Raw genomic sequence first — 25201 nt, forward strand, 5'->3', positions numbered from 1 at the left:
ATACTTTATTATGCTATGTATTATGTATAATACATATGCTATGTATAATACATATACTATGTATTATAGTCCTGTAAAAGGGGTGAACATAAGGGTACAGACTGTCACAGGAGGTTAACTAGGGTAACATGGTTATCATACAGGGGATGAGAGATATATAATGGAATCTGTGGCCAGCGAGAGCATCACATGGCAAAAATGAATCAGAAGCTGAATTCATTCTGAATCTGACTCTGTGATCATGTGCTCCATTGGTCTCTGGTGTAACTCCATTGAAGTTGGTGGAGTTACATCAGGGATTAATTTAGCCCTGAGAGTTTAATGACTATATTTCATAACTGAAGCTGTATTTTGTATTTAATCATTCAGGCCCGGATGCTGCATTGCATAGTGGCTGGGTGGGAATGAAGCCACACTGAGCACAGGTGCCATAGTCTTCCCACGTATCACACTGTATGGAATCGAGACCTAAATCGACTCTTGGGGGACTGATGAATAATTAGGAGAGTGTCTCACATGTGAGAATATACAGTAAGTCATTCTTTTAAAAAGCAAATGAATGGTGTGATGTTGCAGTCTATATGATTTTATAAAAATATGATAATGTTTGAATATAATGCAACAGAGGGTCCTGTGGCACCTTAGAGACTAACAGAAGTACTGGGAGCATAAGCTTTCGTGGGTAAGAACCTCACTTCTTCAGATGCATCCCAGTACTTCTGTTAGTCTCTAAGGTGTCACAGGACCCTCTGTTGCTTTTTACAGATTCAGACTAACACGGCTATCCCTCTGATACTGTGAATATAATGTAACTGGAATATGCTTCATGCAAAAGGTCTCTTGTAAGGTATCATTACAAAGCTTATTGTCTACTGTATTCAGTTTGATTAGACAGATTTGCATTTTATTTTATTTTGCTTGGTGACTTACTTTGTTCTGTCTGTTACTACCTGGAACCACTTAAATCCCACTTTCTGTATTTAATAAAATCACTTTTATTATTTACTCAGAGTATGTATTAATACCTGGGGGAGCAAACAGCTATGCATATCTCTCTATCAGTGTTATAGAGGGCGAACCATTTATGAGTTTGCCCTGTATAAGCTTTATGCAGGGTAAAACGGATTTATTTGTGTTTAGACCCCATTGGGAGTTGGGCATCTGAGTGTTAAAGACAAGCACACTTCTGTGAGCTGCTTTCAGGTAAATCTGCAGCTTTGGGGCAAGTAATTCAGACCCTGGGTCTTTGTTGGAGCAGACGGGAGTGTCTGGCTCAGCAAGACACGGTGCTGGAGTCCTGAGCTGGCAGGGAAAGCAGGGGTAAAGGTAGTCTTGGCATATCAGGTGACAGCTCCCAAGGGGGGTTCTGTGATCCAACCCGTCACAAATGTTCTTTGGGGTCGATTCTCCTCCCCATGGTGGAGGCTGGGAGGTGGGAATGTTAAATGCTGTGCACTGCATGGCAGGGAATCAGTGGAATAAAGGTCTGCTTGTCAGTGCTATTCCAAGGATCTTTGTGTTAGACCTTTACAGGGTTAGGAGTATTATGATAACACAACAAGCTTTCATGCCTATTCTAGTTTTCTAGAGGTTCTACGCACATGGAACTCACAGTGGAGTCAGTGGAGCTGAAGGATGGGTAACAGTCTTTTGGATCAATACCATTTTGAGCAGTTTTTATAGGCAAAGAGTTAATGCTGTGTAAATGGAGAGCTGCGACTAGGTTGACTTGTGCATGAGTTTGAAAGGAACAATGTGTGACGCTACGCCCCATGTTCTTCATGGAAATATTGTTATAACATGATTATAGCTAAGATGTATTTTATGCAAGATCGGTCTTGTGAGATATCATTAGAAAGGTCTGTCACACAATGGACCTGATTTTCTATTTCCTTGCAGCTGATAGGGTCATTAACACCAGTGCAAATACACAAGATTCTCTGGACAAGACGTTGAAAGGACTGTGCAAGCCAAGTGAAATTCGCAAACTCTGGTAATGCTTGTTTACAATAGCAAAACATCTTGCTTGCATATGAAAATTAGGTGGCTGCATGCACAAATGAGTGTTTGCATGGGCAATTACCTGATCTGGGCACACAAAAAAGCCCAATAATTACACAGGGCTTTTGTCACTTTAGTGTCTTAGAAAAGTGTTGGAGATGCCTCGTGGTGCAGCGTTGTCCTCCTAAAGTTTGTAAGATATGCTAGGCATGCCACGTGTTCGGCAGTATAGTCATGAAACCTAGATTAATTGCAGGGTTGCACCGGGGAGGGCCTCTTGTTAAAATGCCAGTGTGAAACTGTAAACAGCCTTGGAGTGATTTCCCTACCTCGGGAGGAGTAGTTCACTACTCTCCCTTTCCAAGCTGCTAAATTACCCCTGCCAGAGATAATAATTCTCTGTGTGGCTCTTCATTCCAAAGAGCAGATAATTTTACCTTTGAAATGGGGCCCATTGTATCTGTCTCAGGTATTCCTCCCATTTCGAATTTCACAGGATGAATACTGTTGTCCTATCCAAACATCCTTGTATCTTCAGGACCAGGAGACAAACCCTCCCTCTTCCCGCTGGCCCTGTTTCATGACTTTGCTCTTTGGCCGTAGCTAGGAAGAAGTATTTTTTGTTATAATGGGAGAATAAATCCCTTCCCCCAGCCCCTCACCCTCTAGACTGTTGCTATCACTGGGGCCCGACAGGGAGAAATTCTATTCAGTCTATTGTTCCTTGGCACATTTGAACAGGGGACCAATCAAAATCTGACACTTCACAACAAAAATGTGCAAGGCTGGATCCGGCCATTCAGGGACCTGGACTTTCATGGCTTGAACATGTCCAACTGGGTGATTTATGGGAGTGCTAGCACAGTCTAGACTTTTTCACTTCTGCCATAGGCCACCCAGGTTCGAATCCAGCTGTAGCCTAACTCAGATGTGATCAAAAGTTGTTGTTCGGCGGTGGCCTCTATGAAATGGAGACATTCAACACAATACCTAGCGGGACAGAAGCCCGTGGCTCAAAAACCAGTCCCACACCTGGACCTAATGAATTAGCAGTCTGACTGGTAGGCCCAGCAGAGAGATCACAGGCCATGGAGAATGTACTGGCCTCATAGCTTTCTAAGTTGAAGCATGGAGGCAGTAGAGCTGGGCAGATAAAGGTCATGCCATTGCATGGAGGATTTTGATATTTCCAAAGTTTCAGTACGTTTTGGAACAAACTGCATCCATTTTGAAATGTTCCACAAAAAGGAATGGCATGCTGGCTCCACTGGTGTCCACCTGGTGGACTGCTAAGGAGCTGCAGACTCGGTAGCCCAGGGGTTCCTGACTCCGTGGCTGTCAGGTAGCTAGGCTCCCAGGAGCCAGCCAGACGAGCTGGCAGGAAACCAGGCAGGGTTTGAAATTTGCCTGGGTTCCACTGGAACATGATCAAAGGCACTCCGTCTCTGTAGAACGTTCAGTGTCGACAAACTGGTAAACTCCAATTAAAAAAAATTGGGGTGGGGTGGGGGATTTTCCTGACCAATTTTAAATAGGCAGCAGAGGCTGGGGAAAGCTTGCATTGCCACTACTGATATTGTGCTTGCTCGCGAAAGGAAGAGAAAATTTCCAGCTCCAGGCCCGTTAATGTGGCACTTCACCCAAGTACTAAATTCACTTTAAAAAAACAAATTTCTGATGCTTTATAATGGATTTAACTTTGGACTTGCTTATGGGTCATCTTGGATCATGTTTAAAAGTATGGCCTGTGTTATAAAGAGGTCAGACTGGTGGCCTGGGCATCTATGTATCTAGCTGTTGAGCTTTTGGGGGCAGGGACGGTCTCTCCCTATGTGTCTATACAGTGCTTGGCACAACAGGGGCCTGATCGTGGTTGGAGCTTCCAAGCACTAGTGTAATAATGTAGATATCGCTAGAACTGACTTGAACGCACACCTAGATGCTGTTCTGAAAACTAGTCTGTAAGTGTAGCTAACATAAACCTCATCATTCATACAGGCTTTTATTTGCTCCTGTTTTTGCCTGAAACAGATACAAGAGGGGTATTTATTTTACATCAACCATCAAGAAACATTTGCAAAGCAAGTTTAAACAATAGGTGTTTGCCCACGGACCTGCCAAGCCCACAGAATCCTCACAAAGCTGCTGCAATATTGGCATGGAGAAAAAAAACAAAAAACCAACACCCAACCTTTGTTTTGGCAGAGAAAGCTCAGCATACAGAATTTATTACTATCCCTGAGTCTTGGGACAGAGGGTGTGCACCTACTGGCCAGGGATATCTGAGGAGTGACACGGCCAGCTTGTTCATTGTGCAATACACCTGTAGCAGGGAAGGAGAACACCTCCAGTTCTGGCTAAAGCGAGACCATGCGATCTCTCCGGAGATTTGCTAAGGTGCCCCGGTTGATCTTCTGGCCCATTTTTGTGACAGTCTTTCTGTTCCTCATTGTCTCTTTTAGTTCCTTCTTCGGCTTTGCAGAAAAATGTCTTCTCAGGTAAGAGATCCAGCTCCTTCTAAAACAAACTATCCATGTAGTGTACTCTCTCTAATCTCTCTAGCTCTAAGTGTGAAACTTTTTATATACTGATGTGTGTGTGTGTGTGTGTGTGTGTGTGTGTGTACCCACACCCAAAACCTTGCGCTAGAAAGCAAGAAGCAAGAGCTGGGTAATATCGGTACAAGAAAGATGGTACATTATGTATATCATCACATCTCTTGACTAAATATTAAATTAAAACATTATTTATATAAACAATACTGCAGATATTCCATTAATACAATTCTTATGTATGCATAAAATATATTTAAAGTTTTCTAAAACCTCTAATTCAGGGCTTGTCTAATTTAGGGAAATTTGCATCAAAGCAAACCCTTAATGCAAACACTTTGCACTAGTGCGAAGTGGGAAATCAATATACAGGTAGTGCAAATTTCCTTAACCGAAATAAGCACTCAGACTACATTTCAAGGGCTAAAATACCATCCAAGCCAACTCTGCCACGCTCCAAATTCAATTATTTTAGGGAGCCAGGGAAAGAAACCTACCTCTGAGCAGAATGAGATACAAAGAGCCCCTTCAGGTGTGGGGCAGCTGAATCATCACGCTTGCTCGGCAATCTGAGTTGATTTGGAGTTTGAGCCAAAATTATACTGGTAATCTCAAACAAACAAACAAAGGAAAGTCGGACTCGGAATCAGGGCATTCATATAATGCAGATAATAACATTATAGAAAGCAACCCAGCAGTACAGTCGTGGGATCCTTCCCAAAGGAACTGTTCCATGCAGTTTAACCCACCAAGATCTGTCCTCACTGAGGAAGTGAAGAGGTATTGGGTTGAGTTCAATGACTGGGGCCAGGACGTTTGTTCAGTATAACCTAAGGTGTGAATTTAAACTGACCTCCATGTGGACACTCTTATTCCAGAGTAGGTGTGGCTTTTTTTGGTTTAGCTCAGGGGTCGGCAACCTCTGGCACGCAGCTCACCAGGGTAAGCACCCTGGCGGGCCGGGCTAGTTTGTTTACCTGCCACGTCGGCAGGTTCGGCCGATCACGGCTCCCACTGACCGCGGTTCGCCGTCCCAGGCCAATGGGGGCTGCGGGAAGCGGTGCGGGCGAGGTATGTGCTGGCCGCGGCTTCCCGCCGCCCCCATTGGCTTGGGACGGCAAACCACGGCTAGTGGGAGCCGTGATCGGCCGAACCTGCCGACGTGGCAGGTAAACAAACTGGCCTGGCCCGCCAGGGTGCTTACCCTGGCGAGCTGTGTGCCAGAGGTTGCCGACCCCTGGTTTAGCTTAAACCCCATAAGCAATATAAATAAAAGTGTGTGCAGGGGGTTGGTTTAGTTTCTTTTCTTTAGATTTCAGATGATAAAAAGACACCTGTCCAAGGGCTCCACCTGCCCAATGAAATCTTAGCAGCAATAAAATAATCATCCCAACAGGAACTCAACCCCACAGCTACCACCTGAAACTCCTTTCCACCCCTGCATCCTTATAGGAAGCAAACCCTCAGCCTTCTCCAACGCCCCTATCAAACAGATGGTTTATGTTGGAACAACAGTATCCTCATGGGGGTTATACTGGTAAAATTATATCGATTTCAGTTCACACCTTAGTTTATACCAAAGAACTTTCCTATGGGGACAAGGCCTGTCTGTCCTTTCGAAAGCATGCAGACAACAGTGAATTTTCTCAAGAAAAACCTAAACATTTTGGCTCTGTTTTTTTGGCTGGGGATCACCCCAGCCTCCATTACTGCAGGTGGAAATAATGGCACTTCCAGCTGCATCCATTTAAAGACCTAATTACCTGGTTGTATCTGTAAATCAGGCAATGGGACTTCCAAACGGATGTAATTACGCTCACACTGTATTGGAGGCTATTTCTGAAAATGTTGGCATTTTATACAGTGTATTTCAAAATGTAACAGCTCTAAAAAATGTAACCGCTCTAAAATTCCCGGGGACTTGCTGATGTGTCCCTTTGCCTGTTACATGTCAAGTGACGCATGTATGAAGCCATTGGATTGACGAGCCAAAAGACAGAAGCACTCTGCACTAGTATGTGACATACGACCCAGGTAGTTATTACCTCTATACAGTAGAGACGCATGGAACAATGTTTCCTTAAAACCAATATATTTTTAAAAGCAAGTGTCAGTGTATAGTTTGCAAATCCCAAGTCCGTAGTCAAATCCCCTGTCTTGCACCAGTGCAGAGATCAATGGATCAGGGCCCTGCACAGATGTTGTGGAGGCTTCCTGCATAGCCTCTCCATGACACGACACCCCACATGGACCACTACCATGGTAATTTAGCTTTCTGAGCCTGGTAGTCCTGCATTTGGGGTTAGGGTTGGGTGGGGGTGGGGGGCAGGATTAGCCCCATTTTATCTTCCATTTCAGGAGCGCAAAGCACTTTGCAAACATGTTGCAAAAATCTGGGATGGTCAAAAAACAGAATGTAGTTTTTGTTTCGTTTGTTGGTTTTCATGTTTACTTTTCATTTGTCCAACAACAACAAAAATGTTTTGGCTTTTCAAGGGTTTTTAAGGATCTCCGGGGAGGAGGGGGTTTTAGAGAACGTGTGTGAGGGGGGGAGGACCCTCCCTTTTTTTTCCACTTAAAAGGGGATGGGGACTAAAAATATGTGAGAAAGTAACACTGTAACAGTGACAAGTATCAGGGGGTAGCTGTGTTAGTCTGTATCTACAAAAAGGAGTAGGGTGACCAGACAGCAAGTGTGAAAAATCGGGACAGGGGGTGGTGGGTAATAGGAGCCTATATAAGAAAAAGACCCAAAAATCGGGACTGTCCCTATAAAATTGGGACATCTGGTCACCCTAGCAGGGAGTTATTTCGCAAGTGGAGAACCAGTGTTGACAGGGCCAATTCAATCAGGGTGGATGTAGTCCACTCCCAATAATAGATCAGGAGGTGTCAATTCCAGGAGAGGAAAAGCTGCTTCTGTAATGAGCCAGCCACTCCCAGTCCCTATTCAAGCCCAGATTAATGGTGTTGAATTTGCATTTGCAGCTTTTCCTCTCCTGGAATTGACACCTCCTGATCTATTATTGGGAGTGGACTACATCCACCCTGATTGAATTGGCCCTGTCAACACTGGTTCTCCACTTGCGAAGTAACTCCCTGCTCTCCATGTGTCAGTATATAATGCCTGCATCTGTAACTTTCACTCTATGCGTCCGAAGAAGTGAGGTTTTTACTCACGAAAGCTTATGCCCAAATAAATCTGTTAGTCTTTAAGGTGCCACCAGACTCCTTGTTGTTTCTGTAACAGTGACCCTCCAAAAATAACAACAACAATTGTTAAGAATTTTTTAAAACCCACAAATTTTCATTTTGATCATTTTTCTTCAAAAACACAAAAGCACCCCCAACTTGAAGTGGTTTCCATCACAGACAGGATTTACAGCACCCCACTATACAATTGTTCCAGCACCTCTGCCCACTGCCGGTTGTGACAAGGTGACCTTGTTAGAGTCTATCTTTGCCTTCCTCTCAGGATGCCAGCCATTTGCCCTGTTGCAGGGTACTGTAATGTGTGGTGTCTGTAGCTAACTGCTATGGTTTTTTTTATTGCATACTGCAGTTCCAGTGTGTACTGGTAAATGACAAATGAGCACACCCTGCACTCTGGCTGCCTTCCTACAGGAGGGTGCACTGGCAAGCTCCTCTGCACGGTGGGTAGCTACAGGAGGCGTTTCATCTCCGAGGTACATTGGGCTTCCCCCATGAAGTCAGTGGCGCTTTGCCAGTTCACACAAGCTGAAAACATGGCCTGCTAACTTTACATCAACCAGCTCAACTGCCTCCATGCTGCTAAGTCAGTAGGACTTTATGCCCTTCGTTAATCAGCATCAGGAACTGTAGGTCTTGAACTCTGCGCCACAGGACTCTTAGGAGCTAGTAAGTTCCAACCTGCCACCCAGGGACTTGCTAACAGGACCTAGGGCAAAAGCTGAACCCTGACAGAGGACTCCAGTCCTGGAACTTGATTGGCAGAATGCTGGAGGTCCTGATTGGTCCACAGGGGGCTACAGGTAGAGTGTTTGTCCAGCACAGAAACAGGAAGTTGTCCATGCAGCTGAGAGTCACCCTGTTCTGGAATGGGTGCCTCTCGCTCCTGCTTCCCTGGCTTGGCTTCGTGGCATTCTGACATGACTTGACTCCTGGTGTCCGACTTGTGCTTCCGATCACAGTTTGCCTCCTGCCTCTGACCCCCTGGTATCCTGACCCGGCCTGACTTTGGTTACAGATTCCTGGTTCTGCTCTCAACTTTGTCTCCTGCTTCTGATATCTCAGTATCCTGACCTGACCAACTGTTGACTCCTGTCTCGTGACTGTGGAGCCTGGCTCTGACCACTAGGTCTGGCTGCCCACGAGCCAGCTGTGACAGTCAGCCTGGAGTGAAACTGGAACTGTGGGAAGAGGCAGAACTATTCTGTTGAGCCAGCAGCCTTGAAGCCCATTTATGTGAAAGATGAAGCTTTGTGACTTTCAGGCTGCTTTGCCCCATTGCTTGCAGGTGGTTTTAGGCCCCTTGTATGGCAGGTCCATCCAGCTGCTGCCATTCCCTGCCCTGGGCTAGCGCAGCATTTACAGTACACATGCACGATGGATTTTCACATGTAATCCCCAAAGGGCAGGATTTGGTGCTGTGTCTTTACCCCTTTTATTGGCCTTCTGCTGTGCTGCTGTTGCCCACGAATGCTCCATTGAGCTCACTGGAAGGCTGGGATGTACCTGGTCACATTGGGACTGATCGTTAGAGCCCTGCAAATCTGCGGATATCCGCTTCATATCTGTGGATATCCACTTCCAAGTACCTTGTTTGTGGATCGCATGCGAATATAAATTTTGGAACCATGCAGGGCTCTACTGATGATTCTCCTTAAAACAAGCATTTGTCAGTGCTCTGTACCAGCTCAGTAGAGGTCCCTAGTCACTGCAAGGAAAGGGCAGTCAGTGTTCTCTGACTCGGACTGCTGTACGTTCCATACTTTGGAAATGCAGACTGCATAGAAAGTGCCATTTCCGCTACAGGAACAAATCCTACCTCATTCCGACCTTACCTTGCTCTAATCACTTCCTGGTGTCCCTGATTTCGGCTCTGGGTCCCACATGGGGCTTGATCCTGCCAGGTGTTGAGCACAATCCCCTTCTATTGACTTCAGTATGAGTAGGCAACACCCAGCATCTCAGAATTGTGCCCTAGTTTCCCCCATTTGCACCTTGTTAGGTTAAGCGGTATGTAGCTGGTATCCCTGCAGCCTGCACAGAAGTTTTTCTAGACATCAGATGACTCTTCCCAACATCATGCTTGTTATTCTAACTGTTGAAAAGCAGCGGTGCCCGCAGTATACTCCATGAATGCCAAATCTGGACCAGGTGTCAGACCCATTCTGGCTGGGAACTGTGAAGTGCATCAACATTATTCAGCGAGAATGCAAGCTGGAGAGCAAGGGGGCTACAGGTAGAGTGTTTGTCCAGTATCCTGAATAAAGGTTCTGCTCTGTTTACTACACCATAGTCCTGTCTCTTTCATGTGGGATGCGGCACTGTCCTGGGATGATTGCTATGGATTGTGCCTAGCTGCAAATAGGTTCCTCCCTGCCCCTACATTGATTTCCAGCTACCGCTGGTCATTAATATTTCAAAAACCATCTGTATAATAGTCTGAATTACGTCTGATTTATTACATGGGTGGAGGGGGGCAAATCACATGATTCATGTCTGATGGGTCCAAGGTGCTGAATATCCATTTTATGGCTAAATCATAAACCAGTTCAGGCAGGTCTCCTTTGAGCAACGCATAATGACAATTCCCTGCAGAAACTCAGTGAAGGTTACAAAAGTGGAGCCCTAGAGAGGGTAACTGCTGTACTCAGTAGTGTCATAAAACGTTTGGAGGGTAAGAGCCGTTAATGTGGTAAAGGGGATGGAGGGGGTGTCATTCGGCTGAAGTACATGTGGTGTATTTGCCTTTCTTTTGATTACATTTAGGCCAGTCATTTATTTGCAAGATACCAAAGAAATGGTCATCCGACAGAACAAGCTCCACACTGTGCCCGTTGAAGGGGATTCCTCGAGCCAGCTAAATGTGATACTGGACACAGACAGCAATAGGCTGGCGCAAGATATGGTTAAGAGAATGGCAGCAGATGAAGGAGAGGCCATGAAGGAGCAAGCAGAGGATAAGAATGTAATAGCATCCAACAAGATGCAAACCCAGGCTAAGAGTGCCTTACCAGCACCCAAGGGGAAGGAAGCCAATGCAAAGACCATATACCAAGACCAAGCAAAACCAAAACCAAAACCAAAGAAGGCCCCTGTGTCAACTAAGCTCAGTGCTCTGAGACCCTCTACAAAAGGCAAGGTTCATCCCAGCCTCCCGGTGCGGAATGTGGCCGCTCCCACAATGCAGAATGCCACGACTCAGGCTCCTCCAGTGACAGAAAAGAGAAAGCTGAGGATTGCCGACTTCAAGTCCGAGCCTCAGTGGGATTTTGAGGACCGCTATCTCTTGGACAGTTCATCCTCTCAGTCAGTAAGTGATTACTATGTGTTCTGGCCATGTATACAGCTGGACAGTCTCCTATAAATCTACCTCCTTGTTAGCCTCCACATTAGTTTTTCCAAGTCACATATTTTCAGGGATTTCTTGATTAGCCTCTGGCATGGACAGGTAGCTGCATGCACAGGAGATGCCCTGAGCTCAAATGAAGGAGGCATGTGTGGATTGTAAGGCAGGGCAGAATTTGGCCTTTCATTCAAAACAATAGAGTTTAATATATAACTACTGAGAGGAAGCAGAGTTCACCTTAATACACCTTGTCCAGCCCAACCCTGGGATTAGCCTCTAACACAGGCCAATTGTACATATTTAGGAGGGACAGTCCTTATTTTTCTGCAAAAAAAAAAAAAAAAAAAAAAAAATCCTTCCCCCCCTCCCTCTTCTATCCCACCAGAAATAAATCCCTCTGCCCCAGTGTACTGCCTGGTGGATCCCTGTTTGACCACCCATTAATAAGCTTGAAATAGTGGCATCTTTGTGTCTGGGGGCATAGTCCAAATCATGAAGGAGCATCGGGTAGGTCTCCCAGCAGGGAATGAAAGGGAATATTTGCATTTTTAGAAGGAATATGGGATGAGGTAGACTCAGAGCCTATTTGTATTTGTGTATAGTTTTTTCCCCAGCAAGTAATTATTGGGCTCAAACACTAGCTCACCTGGTCTTCTTGCCACATTTCAGATCTTGGTGTGTGGAAAGATCATGAGAAGATCAGATCTTGTCATTTCAGCCCCATAAATGGCTTCCTGAGGCAAACCAATAAAGCCCATGAGAAACATAAACCCAAATGCCAAGTTTTCAGGGTTTATTCTGGAGTCTACAGAACGTGAAGGCAGCTAGGTGTTTCTCCCATATCCAGACTGGCAACATCAAAGACTTTTTACCTTTAATTTCTGCTTCTCCACCCCCTCCCTTCCCCGGTCACACTCATGTTTTCTGCAGCTCCTGCCAGCTCATAACAAATATGCAGAGAACTCTCACAGGGTGAACCATGAGGGAGTTGAATTCAGAACCTTTCCCCTGCCAATCCTCGCCAAGCTCAGTGCCCTGGCAGAGAAAGCACTTAAAGGAGCCGTGACTGTCACTCTCTGGTATCTCATCAGATGTCTCCCTCCCCAGGGCCGTAATTACTTTGTAGAAGGCGGAGATGAACTTTTATCATCCACACTTGGAATTATTGATGATTGTGGTGAGAAGAATGGAAATATTAATGACCACAAGAGTGGGATGGGGTGTCATGTAGAGCTGAGTTCATTTCCCCCTTCCCCCCAAAAATGCAATTTCAGGGTGACTGAAACCATTCCCCAAGTCCGGTGAAATGCAGCAACCAGTTTCATCTAAATAAATAATGAAACGAATTTAAAAAAAAAAGTCAAAATGGTTTTTGTTTTGAAATTTAGGGAGTTTTGTTTTAAAATTTTTGAAAGGAGGTAAAAAGAACAACCCAAACCCTAACTAAATGAAAAACTGGGGGAAAAAATCATTTTGGGCTGAATTTTGTTTTGGAAAGAAAACAGAAATTTCAGTTTTTGTGCCACCTGGAACTATGTTTTGTTCAGTTGGACACCCCTATTAGAACCATGTGTTGTATCCATCTGTACTTTTTCTTGCAGTGAAGTCAGTGACCGTGCCAAACAGGAGAGGTAAGAGAATGGCTGGGTTTTAGCACTTACATATTTACCTTGTGGTTTAAAGAGCAACAGTGATTCATAACTACTCCAGATACTATTATATTATATGATCCCATTTCAGTTCAGTCCCTTCTAGCAATGAAGTGGTGATAGCCATCACAATACAAATAAGATGTCTGTGTATTGAGTCACAAAGAAAGAAACAGCACCACCCGAGGATGTGAGAACTCTTCCAATTCATCTTGAAGGGGTGCTAAATGTGAAGCTAAGGCCTGGTCTACACTGGGGGCGGGAGGGGGTGTGTGTGTGATCAATCTAAGATACACAACTTCAGCTATGAGAATAGCATAGCTGAAGTCAACGTATCTTAGGCTGGGTCTACACTACCCGCCTGAATCGGCGGGTAGAAATCGACCTCTCGGGGATCGATTTATCGCGTCCCATTGGGACGCGACAATCGATCCCTGAATCAACGCTCTTACTCCACCAGCGGAGGTGGGAGTAAGTGCCGTCGACGGGAAGCCGCGGAGGTCGATTTTGCCGCCGTCCTCACAGCAGGGTAAGTTGGCTGCGATACGTCGAATTCAGCTACGCTATTCACGTAGCTGAATTTGCGTATCTTAAATCGACTCCCCCCTGTAGTGTAGATGTAGCCTTAGATTGACTTACTTCGCATCCTCGCGGTGCAGGATCGACGGCCGCCGCTCCCCCGTTGACTCCGCTTCCGCCTCTCGCAGCGGTGGAGTTCTGGAGTCGATGGGGAGCACGTTCGGAGATCGATCACTACCCGCCGATCCGGCGGGTAATGTAGACGTACCCTCAGTTATTATGTCAGTGTTAACTCATGCTATGTCTACACTGTGCACCTTACAGCAACACAACTGTGCTGCTACAGCTGTGCTGCTGTAAGGTATGCAGTGTAGCCTCTCTTTGTCGGCAGGATGGAGAGCGCTCTCCTGCTGACAAAATAAAGCCACCCCCAATGAGGGATGGTAGCTTTGTCAGCGGGAGAGTGTCTCACGCCAACACAGTGCTGTCCACACCGGCGCTTTTCATCAGTAAACCTATTGTTGGTCAGGGGTGTGAAAAAACACCCCCCCCCCCCGAATGACTAAACTTTTTGCGCTGAAAGTGGCAGTGTCGACACAGCCATGTCTACACTGCACTTTCGTTGGTAAAACTTTTGTCAGTCAGGGGTGTGTTTAAGAAAGTCGGCACCTAGGAGTAAGGGTGAGAGAAACAAAAGGTTACACATAAAGTCATAGAGACTAAACTTAACAGGCTAATCTCCTGTCTAAAGAAGTCTTATCTCGCCCAAAGTCTCCTGCTGTGTTTCCAACCAAATCTGCTTGTGATCCCATTTTCATGAATGTAAATGCACTGCCCATTTACTTCCTAGGTGCAGGATGCTGGGGTGTCTTTTTTTGTTCCCCAAATATAGTCCAGCAAACCTTTGAAGTGTATCTCCATATAAGGTTCTCTTCTCCCACTGTATTTTCTACCTGTTAGTTTCTTTCTGAAATTCTTACAATCTTTCATCGGCATTCAGCATAAACAGGTGACAGGAGCCCCACTGTGAATGAGACAATACTTAATTTACTTTTCCACAGCGCACCCAGTCAGTAAACATCCCTTGTCTGACAAAAAGCCTATTTGTCAGCTGTGCCTTGATCCAGACTTTAAAACATATTTTCAGTATATGTACATAACTCCAATAGTATCTGTATATACATTTCACAATGCTATGAATGACCAGTAAGAACTCCCATGACATTCTTTGGTGACCCAGAATGTACACACCCAGAATCACGATATTCCTGTAACCCGCCTTGCCAGTTGTCATTAAGGGGTTTTTGGGTCACAAATGGATCCCCAAATGAATGTATTAACTTTGTCCCCATAGAAATCATGTTGCCCACTGCTCCAATGCAGCTATCTCTGGGGTGGAGAGCAGTGGCTGGCAGACCAGCACAAAGTGACACTGGGTGTCAGTTTAAGACAGGAAGTTAAGGACACCTTATTCAGCTAAAACTACACAAAATTTCACTAGGCAGAACTTAATTGCTCGTGTTGGATTTTGGCCAGCACATGGGGGATGAGGCTCCCAGAGTCTTACAAAAAGTGGCAGGGGATATTTAATGAACACATATGCCAGGACCTCATGTTTTAGATTTCACCCAAAATATGACCCATCATTCAGCCCCTAAGGGTGCAGAGGTTCTGATAGTGAGTCTCAGGGGAGAAGCAGCGCTTGTTACTGATTCACCATCTCCTGCACATCTTGCTTCACTGGGTTTTCCCCTAGAAATCATCCACCCACCTATTGTGCCACGCTGGCCCTGTGTGAATTTAGGAACTTGTGACAAGCTCTAAGCCTAGAGCAGTGTCATGCAGCTGCCGGCAGAGAAGGAATGACCTGAGTCACTAGAGACCGAACCGCCCAAGTTAAATAACGCTTTGCTGTTGATACGGTATTTGCATGGATAACAATAGACATGCAGGAACATCCTGCACTGCTCTCTACACTGCACTCATTTAAAAAAAAAAAGGCAAATAGAATTAGGTGTGTTCCCATTAGTGTAATAGACGAGTGTCACACAATAACTGCAAAAGAGGAGACTGGCAGCACTTGCATGCACAGCGCAGTTTCCTCTGTTGGCGAAGCAGCGTTGTGTGGGGCTTTGCCCTCCGTCCTTCCTGCTTCGCCACTGCTGGGCTCAGAGAGTTGTAGATGCCTTCCAGGCCTCTGCCAGACCATTCATCTTCATTTGCAGCTTTCAAAGCTATTCAGGAAATCCACCTGTGCCCAAAGGCAGCTAGTAGCTGGAACCTGGTGTAATCCACGCACCTTCTGCAGTTGGTGTTGTGTCCCCTCTAGTGGCACCGAGACTATTTAGCGAGAGAGATAAAATGACTCTGCTCTAGAGCCTTTGCTAAGAGCCAGTTGGCTTTTAGCTCATGCAGTAGAGGCCAGTGCTTTAAGCTCCCCGAAGCCCCAGGTTCGATCCCGCCACCGACGAGCGGGGTCTGTCGGTGTTACGCTGGCACACACCGTAGCTGTCCCCATTGCCTTTGGTATGCACCAGGCTGGATTCTGATCTCAGTGGAAGGCAGTGGTGTTTCTCAGAATGTACAGCTGAAATCAATGGGAGCTGTGGGTGCTTAGCACCACTGAAAGTCCAGCCCATACTGGTCCAATGCCTCTGTTTCCCCCACCTGTAACATGGCTTAATACTCACCTAGCTCAAGAAGAAGAAGGCTCGTGTGATTATAGCAGTCAAATGGGGGTAGGGTTCTATAGCCTGGGTTCTATACCTAGCTTTGCCACAGACTTTTGGTGTGACCTTGGGCAAGTCACTTCACCTCTCTTTCTCATCTGTAAAATGGGGATAATAATTCTTCCTTTCTCCTGCTCTTGGCTATCTTGACTAGTTAATTGTAAGCTCTTTGGGGGCAGGGGTTGCCTGACTGTGTATTAGCAGCACTGATCTCTAGGTACTACTGTAATGCCAACTGACCCTGGTCGTCGCCAGGCAGGATTGAACCGAGGACTTCGGGAACATAGTGCATGAGCTAAAAGCCAACTGCCTGTTAGCTAAGGCTGTAGAGCAGATTCATTTTCTCTCTCTCTCTAAGTGGTCTTGGTGCTACTAGATGGGACAGAACCCCACACTCAAGAGGTGTGTGGGTTACACTAGCTTAATACAAATAACAATAACTCACATCAGTGGGGTGAGGCCACAGGGCTAGTGAAATTGTCTGAGGAGCCTTGGACAGTAGATGCTGTCAGTGTGCAGAAGCAGGGATGAAAATCTCACAGACACAGAACTATCCGGCCAGCGCCCAATGATGTGATGCTTGAGTAACAGACTCACATTCTGTGTGGACAGGCCACAGAAGGGAACGGGTAACTCCAGCCAACCCATGGATTAGACTGAACACATCCCCTTTGTGGTTTGTTGACCTACCACTGCGTGGCAGCGGTGGGAGTCTCAGGGATTCTAAGGCAACTGGCTGTGAGCATCTGTGAGCTTTCCAAATAACGCCTGCAGCATTCACAATCAAGAATATGTCACAATGATTTCCCTAAAAAGAACAGAAGTACTTGTGGCACCTTAGAGACTAACAAATGTATTTGAGCATAAGCTTTCGTGGGCTAAAACCCACTTCATCGGATGCATGCAGTGGAAAATACAGTAGGAGGATATATATATATATATATATATATATATATATAGTAGCAGGGTGGACACCTGCTCCGGCCTGGAAGGGCCTGAGATAGCCTAGGGAGCAGGCATTGTGAAGGCTGAGCTGATTGGGGGAAGTGGCTGCAGCTGGGGCCACGCCCCAAACAGACTCGGCAGGCCCTATAAAGGCAGGGAGCCAAGCACTTAAGTCAGAGTTTCTCTCTGTGCTCAGGGAGAGAAGGGCCTGGCTGCAGAGAGCTAGACATAGGGTACCTGTAGTGGAGCAGGGCTGGGGAGCTCCAGCCTGGAAAGCCCCAGGCTGTGGCCTAGTATTAGGCCAAGAGGTACTGGGGGTTGCAGAGAGCAGCCCAGGGCTAGTCCAAGGCAGCAGGTCTAAACCCTCCTTGCTAGTGATGAGTGGCCTATACTGCAGTCTGCCCGAGGGAGTGGGGGCTAGTTGGTGACTGGCAGTGGCCTAGTGCTGCGGCAAGGTGGGGATAGTGGGTGGGGGTTCCCCAGGGAGGGGAGACCCGATCTGTGGGGTACTGCCAGCGGGCAGCATCCCAGTAATAGGGGTACTGGGTCCTGGGAGGGACACAGGGGCCAGAAGTCGGGACAAGGCAGATCACTGGCCTGCAGAGGGCACTCCAGCTGCTGGATGAGCTGATTCCCCCAAGCAACCAGTAGGGGGTGCTGCAGGGGTGAGACCGCACCCTTACATATATACACACGGAGAACATGAAACAATGGGTGTTACCATACACACTGTAATGAGAGTGATCAGTTAAGGTGAGCTATTATCAGCAGGAGAGGAAAAAAAAATAAAAATTTTTTGTAGTGGTAATCAAAATGGCCCATTTCCAGCAGCTGATAAGAAGGTGTGAGGAACTGTAAGGGGGGAGGGGGAGAAATAAACATGGGGAAATAGTTTTACTTCGTGTAATGATCCATCCACTCCCAGTCTTTATTCAAGCCTAATTTAATGGTGTCAAGTTTGCAAATTAATTCCAATTCAGCAGTCTCTCGTTGGAGTCTGTTCTTGAAGTTTTTTTTGTTGTAATATTGTGACTTTTAGGTCTGTAATCGAGTGACCAGGGAGATTGAAGTGTTCTCCAACTGGTTTTTGAATGTTATAATTCTTGATGTCTGATTTGTGTCCATTTATTAAGGTAATAGCTCACCTTAACTGATCACTCTCGTTACAGTGTGTATGGTAACATCCATTGTTTCATGTTCTGTGTGTGTGTGTGTGTATATATATATATATATATATATATATATATGTAATCTTCCTACTGTATTTTCCACTGCATGCATCCGATGAAGTGGGTTTTAGCCCATGAAAGCTTATGCTCAAATACATTTGTTAGTCTCTAAGGTGCCACAAGTACTCCTGTTCTTTTTGCGGATACAGACTAACACGGCTGCTACTCTGAAACCAATGATTTCCCTGTGTATCTGAAGAGTGCTGATGAGTATGAATGCAGGCAGGGCTGGTGCAGCTGTCCTACAAGTCATTAAGGTGCCTTTAACTAGCGCACGGCCTTGAGCAGAGTTTAGTTAATCTTCCAGTCAATGCTATAGCTCAGAAATCAACCCATTTTGTACTGCAATAATCCTTGACTAGGCCTTAAAGCTTCAGGGAGTTGGAGCCGCAGACAGAAGCTTGGGGCTTAAAACCAACTTGCTGCAGGAAGTAACTAGATTTTGGGAAGTTTCTTCCTGTCAATCAGCGCTCACTTTGCTGAGCTGCCCAAAGTGCAGCCTGAAGGGCTGATGCGGCTTGTGAGATTTGCTACAATGCTGGCCTAAGGCAGTCTCTTAAACCCAGATAAGCTCAGGGCCCTAACTTCCTGCAAAGGAGTACTTGAGCTGGGCGTAGCCAGCTCGTGCTGCAGTGAGTCCTATTGTTACCTCTATTTCTGGTAGCACAGCTAGAGCGGGATTGTAAATTCTTTGGGGCAGGACGTGTCTTTCAGTTCTGGGTTTGTACCAGGCCCAGCCCAATAGGGTCCTGGTCTAAGACTGGGGTTCCCAGGTGCTATCGCAACACAAATCAATAATAATAATAATAGTGTAACAGGATCGAACCAGGGCACTGCTGAAACTACATGCATGAGCCTCTACTGCATGAGCTAAAAGCCACCTGGCCCTTAGCTAAGGCTGTAGACCAGACTCATTAATCTCTAAGGGGTCTCGGTGCCACTAAGGGGACCGAACACCACACTCAGGAGGTGTGTGGGTTACATAAAAAAGGGCTGGCCTGCGAGTTCCAGGCTTCTGAAAGAACAGTGCCGCAAACAGCCATATAGTTAGCTTGTGCTCAAGATCAGCCAGGCCAGAGCTGCTCTCTGCCTGTACCCGCAGGTGGAGGATCGAACTGATCAAGCGCAGGTTTCTGTTGCTCCTGCACGCAAACAGTCGACTCCTGATCATTGCAAGTAGAAGCACACTGAAAGGAGTGATGCTTTTACCTTTGATTTTTAAAATGGGTTAATTCAGAGCTGGCAGCATGCCGCCTGCACTGTGGGAGGAGATGCAGAAAGCAGGGAGGCGTGTAACCCAGTGGAAGCAGCTGTAAGGGGATGAGCACCACAGTGACTGACCCGGAGGCTGAAGGGGGTGTGGCTCCAAGGAAAGGAGGCGTGGTTGGGGCCTGGGCAGATATGCACATTGAGAGCTGGTGCAAGGGGATGTCCTGCTGTGCATGGCATGAGCTCTGTGTCCAGGAGCATAAGGCCATGGAGGCCTCGTTCAGGGCAGGGAGCAGCAAGCGCATTCAGCAAGGCCTGGTCAGCCTCTGCATCATAAAACCATAATGGCATTTTTCTGAGGCAAGAGCAAGTGCCCCTGGGTGGGTATTCTAGCGCAGCCTGCGTCTGGGAGGGCTTGGCACTTAGCTGCTGCAGGGTGAAGGCCCTGGCTCAGTCCCTGGTGTAGCAGCTAAGATGGCGGCCATCACGTAACCCTTGTCTGCTTCCTTACAACCCTATCTTCTGTGCTTCCAGCGCTGCCCTGATGCGGTGAGGGCCAAAGCCGCCAAGTCTGCCTGGCTGAGGGACCTTTTGCTGCCCAACATCACACTCTTCATAGACAGGAGACACTTCAACCACAGCGAGTGGGAACGCCTGGAGCATTTCAAACCACCGTTCGGCTTTATGGAGCTGAATTACTCATGTGAGTCCAGCAAAGGGATGGTGGGCTGGGCTGGGCCTGCTCCCTCCCTGACGCTCACAGGGTGCCCTCTCCCCACTCGAAGTGCCGGGACAGAACTCCCAAGCTGGGACACGCCCTCAATGGTTCCTCAGGGAGGTGTCTTCCACTTCTTTGTCAGTTCCCAGAGCAGGCCAGTCCCTCCATCAGCTCCCAATTTTGTGCTGACCCTGAGGCATGGGCCCTAATTTACCACTGCATTACTCCCATAAAACCCCACTGAAGTCATGGCGTTTCACTGAAGGCAAACAAGAGTAATGCCGTGGTGAATCGGGCCCATGGTTTCTTTTCATTGCAAAGACTACGGTGTTTTTTTGATGGCTCCTTTATTTGGTGGACTCTTGAAGCAAGTAGTGTATTAAGTATCCAAGAAGGTATGGGCAAGTATACCAATAGGCAAGGCAGCAGCAGCAGCCACACTAGTTAGGATAACAGTTAGGTGCGCTGTCAGCCCTCATGCTCCAGGCCATAAACTGATTGCCAGTTGGGATCAGGAAGGAATTTCCCTCCATGGTGTATTGTTGCATTCCAAAGATGTGAAGGTATTGCCTCCGACGCATCCCGTGTGGCTGCTGTCAGAGATGGGGTAACAAACTAGATGGCCCACAGGGTAGTTCACATATGGCACTTTCCGGGTGTTCCCTTCCCAGCCCGAAAGCTCTCCAAAAATGCACCATTCACTCATCCTCCTTGATGGAAACCACCTGTCTGTGTTTCAGTGGTGAAGGAGGTCATAACAATGCTGCCACCCAACCCCTACCAGCAGGTCCTCCTGGCCAACAACAGCAAGCAGAGGCCGACCTGCATCAGCTGTGCTGTGGTGGGGAATGGGGGGATATTAAACAACTCTGGAATGGGCCAGGAGATCGACTCCCATGACTACGTGTTCCGGTAAGAGGCGCAGCTTCCTGTTACTTTCCTTTCTCCATCATGCACTTTTCTCTATCCCCCCACTCCCCTCTACACCCTTCTACTCCCTCTACAGAGATGATCCCACAAAAAACTCCAGAGCCATGTTTTAACCAGGAGCTTATACTCAAATCAATTTGTTAGTCTCTAAGGTGCCACAAGTACTCCTCGTTCTTTTTATGTTTTAACCATATTTCCAAGTCATTGCTACTGGCCTGCGAAGTCCAAGGCTAAATAACCTATGTGCTCAACCTTATTTAAACCTCCCTGGTCTGCAGTTCAGACTGGAAATCTCAGAGGGACGGGCTTTCTAATGCTATTCCCAGGTCATCTTATTTCTGGCTGGGACAAAAAACTATAGCTGTGGCTGTGGTATTTTGTCACTTCTAGTGACACACTGGGATCCAGAGGTGCGGAGATTGCAAGTGAAAATGGGGATGGGAATCCAAAACAGTGTGAACAGGCAGGGCCGTCCCTAGCTATTTTGGTGCCCTACGCACCCCCCTGCAGGAGGGCTGTGTGGGGCCCCAGGCCTCCATGGGGGGGCTGGCCCTGGCCCCAGCCCGCTGTGCTCCCTTGGCTCCCAGCCTTGGGAGGCAGGGGGAACCGCCCCCCAGCACTCACCAGCGGCACAGCTGGGAGCCGGCGGAGCGGAGCGGGCTGGGGCCAGGTCGCTGCACTTACCGCCGCCAGTGAGTGCAGGCCCGACCCAGGCAGCAGTCCTCAGGGGAGTGGGGGGGGCGGGTCTGGGGCAGAGCAGGGGTGGGAAGAGGCGGGGCTGGGGCGGAGCAGGGGTGGGGGCTTTGGGGAAGGGGTGGAGTGGGGGCGGGGCAGGGGCCCAGGGGAAGAGCCGGAGCAAGGGCTGCAGCAGCACACAGCTATGCAGGGCACCAGGAAATGTGGTGCCCTACGCAGCTGCGTACTTTGCGTATGGGTAGGGACGGCCCTGCGAACAACATGTTTCTGAGCCTCAGGGAAGGTTCCATCTGGATTCATTTCCCGCTGTGGCTGTCCAGCCCAGAGTGTGAGGCAGTTCCTAGGAGGCTCAGGTTCAACGCTTGTTTTGGTTCAAGGTTATTTTGGCCAAACCAGTTCCCCCAGCCCTGCTGTGAATGCCAGCCCAGTGATTAAACCAATATGCTGCTGACTTTGCAATTCTGTTTGATTTTCTGGCCCAGGGTGAGTGGTGCCGTGATCAAAGGTTACGAAAAAGACGTGGGAACAAAAACGTCCTTCTATGGATTCACAGCCTACTCCTTGGTGGCCTCTATTGTGGTGCTGGGGAGCAAATTCAGCAAGATCCCAATGGGAAAAGTAAGTCAGGCAGATGACTTGTGTAACATGCCCTTGGCAAGGTTCTGCTTTGCCTATGGCCTGCGTTTCTGATCCTGACCCATGTGAAGGGCAGCAGGGCAGAGGCATCTCAGGTCACAGCAGAGTTAGCCCAGGTCTGAACGCCTGGGTCTGGGAGCCCGAGTTAGCCCAGTCAAGCATCCACACTGACAAGGCACACTTGAGTCATTCCAAGTAGGTGTGGCCAAACTGGTGCTGCACTAGCCCAACTTAGATGCTAGGGTCCAGATCCCCAAAGGTATTTAGGCCCCTAACTCCCACTGAGTGAGGCACCTTGGAGGAGCTGGGCTTAGGAGTGCTGGGGGTGTAGCCCAGGGTTCTGAGCAGGGCCGCCGAGGGGGAGCAAGTGGGGCAATTTGCCCCAGGCCCCGCAGGGGCCCCCATGAGAGTTTTTCGGGGCCCCTGGAGCAGGGTCCTTCACTCGCTCCGGGGGCCCCGGAAAACTGTCGCGGGGCCCGGGCCCCCGGAGCTTCTTCCGCTCCGGGTCTTTGGCAGCAATTTGGCGGTGGGGGGATCCTTCCGCCCCGGGACCCACCGCCGAAGTGCCGGGTCTTCGGCGGCAATTCGGCGGCGGGAAGACCCCAGGCCCCCTGAATCCTCTGGGCGGCCCTGGTTCTGAGCACTGCACTAATCTGTGTCACTCTAGGAGTTGTTTTGCAGTGTGCTGTGGAAGTGCTCTGAGCCAGCCAACACAGTAAAGTAAAGCATTTCTGGCTTGCTACGCTCCTTGCTTCCGTGGCCTCCGTCCCAGCCAGTAGCAAGGCATGGATCCAACTCAAAAACATGACCTGTTCAGGCAGTTGGCATTAATGCAACTCCGTTCTGCCCTATATCACTCCAAGGTAGAGGCTTTTGGGCTGCAGCCACCTTGTGCTGTGATTTTTGTCAGCTCTCCTAGCTGAGCAGAGATGGGTTGGGTCAATACTTGGATGGAAAGTCTTCATGGAACACCCAAGTGCTGTAGAGAAGCTATGTTGGGTCGCTCTTCCTCTCAGTCAGCCCTGACGTGGCCTGGTGGTAGAGTGCCGTGCGATGCTGGATGTTCCTCCTTTGGGAGGAGACGTCATACTGAGGCCCTGACCATTTATGGTTATTAAACATCCCTTTACATTTATTTTGGCAAGAGCTAGGCACTAATCCCAGTGTCATGGCCGGATTATGTGTCATTTACCTATCCGCCCCCCCTGCAATTTCAGTTTGAAATAGTGTTCTTCACGTCTTGTTCTAAAGCACTATGCAGTGTTGTTGTAGGCTGCTAATCAGCTACTGTAATTCATCCCAGAGGTGGATGACGTGATCTGTGTTCATAGCTGAGTCATTGTAAAGTGGTATGGGCACCTTTGAGATGAAATTTGCCGTAGAGGTGTGAGATCAGGTTACTCTGGTGCACTGAATTCTGCTCCGATGGCTGGGTTATTGGGGAAAATCCAGGGGAAGCTGTGGGGTAGAAGTTGGCCTCGGATCACTTTTCAGTTCAATCGAATCTAATTGTATCTAACTGATTTGAGAGGTTGTCAGCTGGGGGTTGGGAACAGACATCGGGGTCATGACTAAAGCTGAGCAAACAATTGATTTTTCAGTTCTGGGGCCAAATCGAAAAATCCCCCCAAAAAACTAGTTTCTGGTCGACCCGAAACAATTTTTGTTCATTTTCTCTTGGGGTGGTTTTTACTGGTTTTTGTTTGTTTGTTCTTTATAATAAATCTAGCGACATTTCTAAATGAAACATTGTTTTAAAATGAAAATTTGAAATGTTTCATTTTGAAAATGTTGAAACAAAGTGATTCAAACTTTTCTAATTTTGTTTGTTTGTTTTTGGCCAAAACTATTTGTGAATTTGAGTCAAGTTCTTGAATAATTTTGGATGGCCCCAGACTTCATTCTTCAACAAATAAACTATTTATCCAACAAATGTCTGCCAGTTGTCAGCATGACAACCCTGCCCTATCTACGTGGCTAAATGGGAGGGGAAATCTGGGGGTGGTGGGAGCGTCCAGTATTGAAAAGGGTGTGAACTACTGAGTTAATGATTCTCTGTCTGTAGTTATAGATCGGATCTAATCTGTCTTTTCCCTCTCTCTCACCTGTCTCTCTACCTATGAACCTATGTCTTGCTCATCACTGTGCTATCAGAGCTCAGACCTGTGTCAATCATTTTTGCCCTGAAACTAATGGGTGTGTCTTTTGCTGTTCTTTACAAGTAAATGCACTCAAACTACCTAACCATTTGCTGCTCAGTTACATTCCTGTTTTGTTTCCAGGGGGTATAATTAGCAACAACCAACCTTGGCTCTGTGCCCAAGAAATCCAGCGAATTCGGGCTTTTGTTTGCTATTAATTTTTAATGCCCATCTCCCTCTGATGTTGGCCACTAACTCTTCCTTGGTGGGTTTTCTAGGAGATCAAGTACCTTCACTTCCTGGAGGGCGCGAGGGATTTTGAGTGGCTGAAGGCTCTCCTGCTGAACAAGAATGTCAGGAAGGGATTTTTGGACCAGTACGGGTAAAACAGACTGCCATCCATAGACCCTGTCTTTGAACATTGAAGCTTGCTGCAGTCTCACCTCCCTTTGTGCAGAGCTACGTAAAAAATTCCCCTTGTCATTTCATTTGGAGAAGTCAGACTTCCCATCTGCTCCTTTGTGCATTGCTGGAGGAATGGCTGTCGTGTGCTGCCCTAGAAGTGGCTGCATTTCAGTGATGGGTGTCTGAATGCTACAGCCTGTACATCAGTAGCTTGTCAAATACTTTGTGATTCTCCTGAATGAAATGTGCTGTTTAGAGCTGGGTGACATTTTTCAACTGAGAATTT

The 25201-nt window shown here is 47.4% G+C and overlaps 1 protein-coding gene across 2 annotated transcripts in view; it reads left to right on the forward strand.

Annotated features, from left to right (window-relative positions):
- The first annotated feature begins 4333 nt into the window (after positions 1–4333).
- The window catches only part of ST6GALNAC1 (ST6 N-acetylgalactosaminide alpha-2,6-sialyltransferase 1), a 28232-nt gene continuing 7364 nt past the window's right edge, over positions 4334–25201 (forward strand). For both annotated transcript variants that reach the window (XM_034790502.1, XM_034790501.1), the window contains exons 1-6: positions 4334–4499; positions 10530–11073; positions 19924–20092; positions 20848–21019; positions 22216–22351; positions 24789–24892. In XM_034790502.1, the coding sequence (XP_034646393.1) occupies positions 4372–4499; positions 10530–11073; positions 19924–20092; positions 20848–21019; positions 22216–22351; positions 24789–24892 (1253 nt within the window). In that variant the 5' untranslated portion in view covers positions 4334–4371. The remainder of the gene's footprint in view (positions 4500–10529; positions 11074–19923; positions 20093–20847; positions 21020–22215; positions 22352–24788; positions 24893–25201) is intronic.

The sequence above is a fragment of the Trachemys scripta genome, chromosome 14, assembly GCF_013100865.1.
Source record: "Trachemys scripta elegans isolate TJP31775 chromosome 14, CAS_Tse_1.0, whole genome shotgun sequence".
NCBI lineage: Eukaryota > Metazoa > Chordata > Testudines > Emydidae > Trachemys > Trachemys scripta.